The 10904-nt window shown below is 48.6% G+C and overlaps 1 protein-coding gene across 1 annotated transcript; it reads left to right on the top strand.

Annotated features, from left to right (window-relative positions):
* The first annotated feature begins 584 nt into the window (after positions 1 to 584).
* LOC100279578 (uncharacterized) lies at positions 585 to 2178 on the top strand. The gene is given in 1 exon segment (NM_001152575.2): positions 585 to 2178. A coding segment is annotated over 1 exon segment (1077 nt). The 5' UTR covers positions 585 to 750; the 3' UTR covers positions 1828 to 2178.
* The last annotated feature ends 8726 nt before the right edge of the window (positions 2179 to 10904 follow it).

The raw sequence follows: 10904 nt of genomic DNA on the forward strand, positions 1-10904 counted from the left end.
GCGCGTCTAATTTTGATCCCTGCGGTGGCATGTCTTCCCGGCCCAGGATTAGTTCGTCGACCGCCGAGTCAAACTAGACACGACACGACACGAGCCCTCGTGCCATCGTGTGCGGGCGCCACAGCCAATCCCGTCCCGGCACGCAGCGCGGTCGCCTTTTTGATTACTACAACGATCGCATCAAACCAGGGCGGCGTTTTGCCGGAGTTAACAAAAGCATCAGAAATTGCCGCCGTGCAGAGGGGACACACGTCACGTTGTTTGTTCTCCGCCTCCGCACCGAGATCCCGTGCGCGGACCCGGAACACTGACGCGCCGATGCGGTGGCCCAATCGCCGGCCGCCAACACGCACGCGGGGGGCAGCGGTTGCGTCGTCTGGTGCGCGATTAGATTTGATTAGGTTAGACGTGGTGCGCGATAAATGATGCCTGCTGCTTATGACCAGCAGACCGGCGCGCGTCACGTGTCGCGGCGGGGCTGAACAGCTGCGGCAACGTGTCGTGCAAGGTGAGCCCGTGGACGGCCCAGATGCGGTGGGCGCCAGCCGGTCCGCCTCAGAATGAGATCGCGCGACCCGACTCCCGGCGCCGCGCGAGCCCGCGAGACAGGGGCTTTAAAAGGGGCGCCCGGCAGGCACCACGGGACCCTCTCTCAACTCTCGTTTCGCCGGAGTATTTAGCTTGCTTCAGGGAGCACGTGGCGGTGGAAGCTTCCCTAGGGGTGGCGGAGGCGGTGGTGGTGCTTGGTTGATGTCGATGGCGCAGGTCTGCTGTGACTCGGCCGTAGCGGCGACGGCGGCACCGGTGGTTGGTGCGGAGGCGGAGGCCAGGGCCAGGGCGCGCGCCGAGAGGCGGAGCCGGGCCGGAGAGTCTGGGGCGTGGAAGCACGCGGTGGCCGCTGGCACGGCCGATGCTACGAGGAAGCGGAGTCTCGGGGCAGGGGAGCTGCTGGTGGCGCGGAAGCACGGGGCGGCGTCGGTGGCCGGCCGCAGGAGGGAGATGGAGGATGCCGTGTCCGTGCGCGACGCGTTCTGCGCGGAGGGCACGGCCGACGGCGGGAGGCGCGACTTCTACGGAGTGTTCGACGGCCACGGCTGCTCGCACGTGGCCGAGGCGTGCCGGGACCGGATGCACGAGCTGGTCGCCGAGGAGCTCGCCGCCACCGCCGCCGACAGCTCAGTCTCCGCGGCGGCGGCCTGGACCGTGGCGATGGAACGCAGCTTCGCGCGGATGGACGCCGAGGTGACGTCGGCCGGCGGGCGCGCCGCCGCCGCCAGAAGCAGCACCTGCCGCTGCGACGCGCACAGGTGCGACCACGTGGGCTCCACGGCCGTGGTGGCCGTCGTGGAGGAGCACAGCGTCATTGTGGCCAACTGCGGCGACAGCCGCGCCGTGCTCTGCCGTGGGGACGGCGCGCCGCCGCTGCCGCTGTCGTCGGACCACAAGCCCGACCGCCCCGACGAGCTGGAGCGCATCGAGTCCGCCGGCGGGCGCGTCATCTTCTGGGAGGGCGCGCGCGTTCTGGGCGTCCTCGCCATGTCCCGCGCCGTCGGGGACGGATACCTGAAGCCGTACGTGTCGTCCGTTCCCGAGGTGACGGTGACCGACCGGTCCGACGGCGACGAGTGCCTCATCCTGGGCAGCGACGGGCTCTGGGACGTGGTGAGCAACGAGGCCGCGTGCGAGGTGGCGCGCGCCTGCCTCCGCAGGGGCCGGGCCAAGTGGTGTGCCGAGGCCGCCGCGTTGCTCACCAAGCTGGCCCTCGCGAGGAGAAGCTCCGACAACGTCTCGGTGGTCGTCATCGATCTCCGGAGGAGGAATCACTAGTTCTGTGCAGTTGTCAGCTAGTACTAGTACTCCCTCCGAAGGATGGCTGGTCGCACAAGGGATTTCGCGGGGGTGCCTAATTGGGTTTTTTTTCTTCCATTTTCATTCAAAAAGTTTTTTTTTTTTTTGCTGTACTCTCCCTGAATCAAAAAGTTCAGAGGAGCCCTTAGATTAATTATTGTGGTAGAGCCGGAATTTGGTCCGGATACCATTCGGAGAGGTGGTCGCGTAGAAAAAACTCAGAGGAGAGACGGTCTCACAAGAAAATCAGTCTGTGTATTGTATCATCTAGACATCTAATGAAATAGCAACCGAAACAAACACCACCTCCGGTGTCTGGATGTTCTCGAATTACTGGGTCAATTAAACTAAACTAGACTTGCGCAGAACCAGCATGATTCACGTTATATACAGTATCGGTTGGTTGGTGCAGGAGAGCACTGATGAAAAAAGGGAAATTGCGCATTGAAATGATGTTGGACAAAAGATAAACTGACATGTTTCAAATTTCATACCATACGTGAACGTGATGAGCACTCGACGCGAGGGAGGCAGATATTTTGGCAGGGTTACTTGCACCGCCCGAAGCGGATTGCATGAGCAGACTTCCCCCAATTGCAGAGGCAGGCACCGTGGTCCAACCAGCCACGGCCACCTCACCCTCCCAGCTGTTCCGCATCGCACGGCACGTCTGGTCTGGTCTGTCGTCCGGCGAAGCGAGCGCACAGGCACAGCTCGACGATTCTCAGGGATCTCTCGCGCTTTTCCTGAGAGCGACGGGCGACGGCTCCGTGCGGCCGCGACACGAGCTCCGATTCCGTGCAACGAGCGCATCATTAAAGGCAGGCAGCGCGCGCACAGTGGGACGAGGCAGAAAGGAACGGCCTCTCCTGGTCTGGTGCCGCTCGTCCAGGTGTCCGCCCCACGGCGCATGCACTTGCTGGTACGACAGCTGACTGCTGGCGCTCCAGCTGTTGAGCGTTTGGTACCATACCAGCAGAGGCAGGCAGGGATCGACGGTGGAGTGGACACGCGTTTCCGTGTCCAGGTGGTTGAAGTCTAGCTAGAATGCTAGATGTGCTAGGAAAGTAGGAATCAGGGATCGACGCGACGGGCTGCTGCTCCTGTAACCAGATCACGGCAAATCTGTGAGCGTGAGGTCTCTTCAGCAGCAGGAGCAGCAGCAATGGATAAATAGGAGCCGCCGCTTCAGATTCCAAAATAGAACTACGAGATCAGGTCCAAGAATAAGATGGATCGACTCAATTTACAAGAGTAGAGAGGCTCACATCCAATTCGTAATCTGACCGATCATCCTCAAGATGCAAACGAAGGTTTCGACTTGGTTTCCCAGCATGCAAACATTTTAGTCTATGACACCTAAAATAGCAATATCTTTATGTCACTAATTTTTTTTACTCATTCATGCTACCCATTGGACACGAGGGTCATAAGCTTTTGAGTTGGTTGTTTGGAAGCACATAGGAGGGGATTGAAGAGACTAAAATTCTATTAATATTCATTTTTTCTCTTCAGTATACTTACTCTGGTATTTCCTCTTTTGAGGGAGTACTTTTAGGTAATAACTGGGTTTATTACTAATACTTGGTTTTACTAATAATAAGAAATATTTGACCAACTAAAAGCAACTGTTTGACCTCAACTCCATATACAGCTAGTCCACTTTAGCCAAACGGGACATTTGCTGAGTACATTGATGTGTACTCACCTTTGCTTTACACACCACTCCCACCCCAGGTTGTCTCAAGTGTGCTCAGTGCTCAGAAGGTGATGCTGGCAACATGAATGACTTCGAGGAGTTCTAGAAATTTGACGAGTTCTAGTTCTTTCTTAGTGGCAAACCTCGAGTCAGCTGCCTGTGTAGGCTTAGCATCTACGTTTCGTATTTCCGCACTTTGATAGTTATGTTGAATAGGGTTATGTAATAGACTCTGTGGATGTCTTGAACATCTTGATGTAATCAAATACCTTTCCGCTATTTTTTTCGAGCATTGTGTGATGATGTCTAATTATGTAATCGCTGTGTACGTGAGTTTCTGATCCTGACACGTACATGGTTCGCATTCGGTTTGCCTTCCAAAAACCGGGTGTGACAGACACTGGCGTCATCTTGGCGCCGGAGGTGACGCAGAGGAGGACCAACAGCAATGATCAGTTCGTCATCCTCCCCACCGTCGAGGTAGCTTTTGTGTTGGTCTGTCTTTAATTCTCTTCGCAAAAACACACACTTGCTTTTTTTTGTTTGAGCAAGCGCGTATGGTGGTGTGTGTCTGATGCCTGACGATGTACGAGAGAACTTTTTCCGGCAGGTGTGGGACGTGCTCTCCAATGATGAGATCATAGAAATCATGACATATATCGAAGTCTGCATGATACTGATGGTTGCAACGTAGTGGTGAAACAACTAGATTAAAATAACAAAATTTATGTATGACCAGGATCACAAATGAATTATGAAACATTCTCATAACAGTATAACACACATTTTGTATATAAGTTAGCATGGTATTATATGTCCCTGTTGTAACGCACGGGCACTCACCTAGTCAAATAATAAGGAAACAAATTTATGTATAATATATAGATCAAATAATAAGACGAAAAGTTTATTTTATCATAATACGGCCCATCTCGTTCTAACCTAACAAAAATTATCTCTCTTTTTTTGCCTGGTTCTTTTTCACCTGACTTATTTGTTGTCCCAATTATCGCACTCGTTTGCTTTCGGCTCTTTCGCGGCCCTCTCGCTCTTTCGGCCCTTCCGTGGCCACTTGATGCCTTGCTGGTAATTTTTTTTATATATGTAAAAAATAATCAAAATTATATTTTATATCTAGACTTAAAAAACTACAGTTTTCGGTGCCTGTCGCCTAGGGATGGGTCACAGGGACCTAAAAGATATTTACATACTAGTCCCCGTTACTTGAAGAGGGACGACGACCATGTTTGTTTGGGTTTTTTTTAACTTTTAGCCATAAAAAATTGTTGTGGATTATTAAATGCTCCAGCTTTTTAGCCAGCTTATATAAGAATTACTTTGGTAAACTGTCCAAAATTAATGTGAATATAAACTCGGTCGAGTCGTCACGATATTAGGAATCCATCACTTTCTAGATCCTAATTCTCAGATTCATCCGCACGTAATCACCATTATACTCAGATTCTTCTCACACCAGATTCCCCAAAAAAGCTGATCAGAAAAAGCTGAACCAAACAGGCCAGGCCTCCTGCACCCTATGTATGAAGTCCTAGGTTGCATTCTATCTATATAAAACTATTATGCATTCTTATAGTTTTACTAGGTATGTGCCCATACGTTGTCACGTAAGTTATAAATTAGTATACAATATAGATACAAAATGACAAATATCACTATGATACGTAAAAACTATGTGGAAAAATATCACATAATACTAATATTATATTGACGATATAAAAACTCCAACTCAATATATAATGAACTGATATTGAACAAACATTATAATATCGCACAAACTTGAAAGGGAAATGTGCTTCTGGGCCATTTCTAGTTTGTTTTGGTGATTAAATGCTCAACACATTATGTTTAGACTAACATCATCTTATATGAGCAATGAGCATAGGTACTTAAAGCAAATTGAGAAAGAGGCTCTTTTAGACTTGAAAGAGGGCATAACACAAATGCATATGGTACCAAGTGAAAAAGGTAAGCTCTGAACACTTAGTAAATTATTTTTGGGTACTAATCATATTTGTCTAAGTGCTAGGGACTTTATGAAGTCAAGCCAAAAATGAGCAAAAGAGATTTGAAATGGAAAGGAGAAGTTGGATAGGTCTGCGTAGCATCGAACGGTCCGGTGCCACCCAACGGACAGTCTGGTGCACGGTCCGATCGAAAGGCCTGCTCTCGGGAAAATAAGCCAGCGTCGGCTATAAATTACCGGACAGTCCGCAAGGAGTGTCAGATAGTCTGGTGTGCCAGCCAGCCAACGACTATTTGACACGTCGGTCGAAGCCAACAGTCAATTGCCGCACCGGTCAGTTAGGTGCCCCTCAAAAGTGGAAATTAGCCAATCAGGGATTCATAGCCATTGCAGTATTGCACTGTGCAGAGTCCGGTGCACCCGTAGACAAAAGACAACCATGGCCTTTCAAATGGAGCTCCAATGGCTCCTACGTCCCTTGGGGCTATAAAAGGACCCCCTTTAAAGCCATGGAGAATATCCTAATCATTCTTTGAACACTATACAACACCGAGACCTTGCGATCACGCTACTGCTTTGCTAGATAGAGTTTTGAGCACACTTTCGAGTTGTAACTCCGTTGTGCTACTGTTGGGGGCCTTTCTCTTCCGAAGGTCCTCAAAAATGTGACTAACCATATGTTTTCAGCATGATTATGAATAGTTACAGGGAGCTTCGGCTTTGGGATGGAGAACTTCTCTTATGACAGAATGAAGGAAAATAAAGAGTGGGCGACGAAGCTAGAAGCCAAAGGACTTCGGCTGAACATGTTGACGAAGCTCAAGTATGATAACGACTGAAAAGGGATAAAGACTATACAGTCCTTATTAATTCTTGTTAATATTATAGATAGTTACCAGGGACATAAATGTACTTTTATCCGGGCTGCGTCCCGTGCCTATAAATAGATGAATAGTAACACTGTATTGTTCACGCTGGATTGTAATAACTCTCGCGTCATTCTCGCGCCCCACCTTCTGGCAAGTCGAAGGTACTGATGTAATATGAATATTATTGATGTTTGTTCATGTTCATGGAATACAAAAATAAATAAATTATTGATACATGATTATTAGTATTATTATCTCTATTTCTTTGTGTTCCTTTACTTTCTTATTCGCATTCATATTTATATATCGAAATGATGAAGGTATGTCCTTCATGACCTTCGTATGAAGATCATTATATCCGAAAGGAAATAATACTTCGAAGGACGAAGGTCTTTAACCATTAAGAATTGTGTTTCCTTGTTCTTGATTTATAGCATTTGAGAACAAGTAGCCAACATTGGCACCCACCTCCGGTGAACTCACTTCCACAAACCTTCGGCAAAGCATCCACCTTCGACATGCCGCCGAAGAAGGCAATGGTGCTAGGGGCTGCCCTGCAGCCACTGGACACAAATCAGGATGCACTCTCTCTGCGAGAGGCCAGGAGCCAAAAGAGAAAGGCCACCAGCCCAACTCTTCAGGAGGAGCATATTGACCAGGAAATCGAGGATTTAGAAGCAATCCATCAACAAGTGCAAAGGAAAAAAGGAGAAGATGCTTCGCCTGGCTGATCTTCAGAAGAAGATTGATGAAGCCGCTGAGGAAATGCGTCATCTTACTCAAGATGACCAGGACCGAAGGCCTCAGCACAGGGAGCTTCGTCAGGAGAGCTCATTCAACGAAGATGAATGGTATGATGACTTTCATCATGGTAACTTTACTTTTGATGATGCTTCTCCTTTGGCAGCAGAATTGCAAGCTACCTCGTGGCCACAATCCTACAAGCCACCTCAGTTGCCCATGTATGATGGGCATTCAGATCCAAAGCAAATCTTGATGGGCTACGAGGCAACAATATCCTCGTATGGGGGTAACGCTGCTGTCATGGCAAAGTTGTTCGTCATGGCAGTCCGAAGCATGGCCCAGACGTGGTACTCCTCCCTTCGGCCAGGAACAATCACATCATGGCAGAAGCTCAAGGATATGCTAGTCACTAGTTTCTTAGGCTTTCAGATGAAGCCAGTCATTGCTCAGGCTTTGTTTCAATGCATGCAAGACCATGAGGAGTACCTTCAGGCGTATGTCCAAAGGTTTCTGCGTTTGAGAGCACAAGCGCCTACAGTGCCTAATGAAATTATCATTGAGGCCATGATCAAGGGGCTTCGGCCAGGACCTATAGCCCAATATTTTGCCAGGAAACCCCCACAACCCCTGGAGAAGCTCCTTCAGAAGATGGATGAGTACATCGAGGCTGATAATGATTTTTGCCAAAGAAGGGAGGAAGCATACATGTTTTCTGAAATGACTAGGGGCTTCGGAGGGAGACTTCATCCCAGGCATGTCTGGTCAATTCATAACTCCAATGCCAGTGATAAAAGGACCCATAATGCTCAGAACAGCCATCATAGCTCACTGTCTTCGACCATGCAACAGACTTCTTTCAGACCACCAGCTCCAAGAGGTAGAGGGGGAAGAAGCTTCAATGGAGGAAGGTTCGACAATCAACTCAGAAAGTTGTACTGCCTCTTTTGTGGCGAGGACAAGGGCCATACAACAAGGACATGCCAGGTCACAATTCAGAAGCAAAAGGAAATTGCTGAAGCCTAGGCGCGGTAGAGTCAGCCGAAGCAAGTCCTCCACACTGCTTCGTGCTACTCTCCATACATCCCAGAATGTGTAGAAAATCAACAACATATGGCTTATGTCGCTTCGGCAAGTCATTCCCGAGCTTCCTGGCCTCAGTTGCCACCACCACCACCGCTGGTTCACAATCAGCAACCAGAAAAGGTGCAATCATACTCAGCAACAGCGCGACCTTCGGGAGGAGTCCGAAGCTCGCACAGTCAACAACATTGTGCCTAAATCGAAGCACATCTACTAAAGGGACTACAATGGCTCGGCCAAGGAATATGTTGATCTAATGTATCTTAACTCTTTCTGCCTTTATTTTTTCTCGCAAGAAAAACAATACAGGAGGGATTAACTTTCAACTTGATGAAACAATACTGTGGTTACACCATCGAGTGTGACAGAATTAAGTTCCGAAGCTATAAAGACATTCCTAAGGGAGCGTAGAGTAAGTTCCAAAGCTACAAAGATGTTCCTAAGGGAGCGAAGAGTAAGTTCCGAAGCTCAAAAGTCGTTCCTGAAAGTCGCCTAGAGGGGGGGGTGAATAGGGCGAAACTGAAATTTATAAATATAAACACAACTACAAGCCGGGTTAGCGTTAGAAATATAAACGAGTCCGCGAGAGAGGGCGCAAAACAAATCGCAAGCGAATAATGAAGTGAGACACACGGATTTGTTTTACCGAGGTTCGGTTCTCGCAAACCTACTCCCCGTTGAGGAGGCCACAAAGGCCGGGTCTCTTTCAACCCTTCCCTCTCTCAAACGGTCCCTCGGACCGAGTGAGCTTCTCTTCTCAAATCAAAGCCGGGAACAAAACTTCCCCGCAAGGGCCACCACACAATTGGTGCCTCTTGCCTTGATTACAATGGAGTTTTGATCACAAGAATAAGTGAGAAAGAAAAGAAGCAATCCAAGCGCAAGAGCTCAAAAGAACACGGCAAATCTCTCTCGCTAATCACTAGAGCCTTGTGTGGAATTGGAGAGGATTTGATCTCTTTGTATGTGTCTAGAATTGAATGCCTAGCTCTTGTAAGTGGTTGAGAAGTGGAAAACTTGGATGCAATGAATGGTGGGGTGGTTGGGGTATTTATAGCCCCAACCACCAAAAATGGCCGTTGGGAGGCTGTCTGTTCGATGGCGCACCGGACAGTCCGGTGCACACCGGACAGTCCGGTGCCCCTGCCACGTCATCACTGCCGTTGGATTCTGACCGTTGGAGCTTCTGACTTGTGGGCCCGCCTGGGTGTCCGGTGCACACCGGACAGGTACTGTTTGCTGTCCGGTGTGCCAGCATGGGCGTTTCTGACTCCTGCGCGCGCAGAGCGCGCATTAAATGCGTGGCAGAGAGCCGTTGGCGCGGAGAAGACCGTTGCTCCGGAGGCGCACCGGACAGTCCGGTGCACACCGGACAGTCCGGTGAATTTTAGCGGACTAGCCGTTGGCGTTTTCCGAAGCTGGCGAGTTCCTGAGGCCGACCTCCCTTGGCGCACCGGACACTGTCCGGTGTACACCGGACAGTCCGGTGAATTATAGCCGAGTTGCCCCTGGGAATTCCCGAAGGTGGAGAGTTTGAGTCTGAGTCCCCCTGGTGCACCGGACATGTCCGGTGGCACACCGGACAGTCCGGTGCGCCAGACCAGGGGTGCCTTCGGTTGCCCCTTTGCTCCGTTGTTGAATCCAAAACTTGGTCTTTTTATTGGTTGAGTGTGAACCTTTTACACCTGTATAATCTATACACTTGGGCAAACTAGTTAGTCCAAAGATTTGTGTTGGGCAATTCAACCACCAAAATTATTTAGGAACTAGGTGTAAGCCTAATTCCCTTTCAATCTCCCCCTTTTTGGTGATTGATGCCAACACAAACCAAAGCAAATATAGAAGTGCATAATTGAACTAGTTTGCATAATGTAAGTGTAAAGGTTTCTTAGAATTGAGCCAATATAACTACTTACAAGATATGCATGGAATGTTTCTTTCTTATATAACATTTTGGACCACGTTTGCACCACATGTTTTGTTTTTGCAATTTCTCTCTGTAAATCCATTTCAAAGATCTTTTGTAAATAATCAAAGGTAAATGAATAAGAGTTTTGCAAAGCATTTTCAAGATTTGAAATTTTCTCCCCCTGTTTCAAATGCTTTTCCTTTGACTAAACAAAACTCCCCCTAAAAGAGATCCTCCTCTTAGTGTTCAAGAGGGTTTTGAGATATCATTTTGAAATACTACTTTCTCCCCCTTTTTGGACACAGTATGATGCCAACTGAAAAATACTCTTGGAAAATACTAAGTTTTTTGAAATAGGTGGTGGTGCGGTCCTTTTTGCTTTGGGCTCATTTCTCCCCCTTTTTGGCATGAATCGCCAAAAACGGAATTATTAGAGCCCTCGAAGTAATGTCTTCCTCTTTGGTCATAAATAAATGAGTTAAGATTATACCAAAGGCGAAGTCCGGTTCTTTATCTTTGGGCCCTTACTCTCTCCCAAAGACGAAGTCCTTTTCTTTGATGCTCATTTCTCCCCCAAAGAATAGAGAGTTGCTTGGAGTGATGGCGAAGTATGAGTTACGGAGTGGAAGCCTTTGTTTTCGCCGAAGACTCCAATTCCCTTTCAATATACCTATGACTTGGTTTGAAATAGACTTGAAAACACATTAGTCATAGCATATAAAAGAGATATGATCAAAGGTATTAAATGAGCTATGTGTGCAAGCTTAGCAA

This window comes from Zea mays, chromosome 7, assembly GCF_902167145.1.
Source record: "Zea mays cultivar B73 chromosome 7, Zm-B73-REFERENCE-NAM-5.0, whole genome shotgun sequence".
NCBI lineage: Eukaryota > Viridiplantae > Streptophyta > Magnoliopsida > Poales > Poaceae > Zea > Zea mays.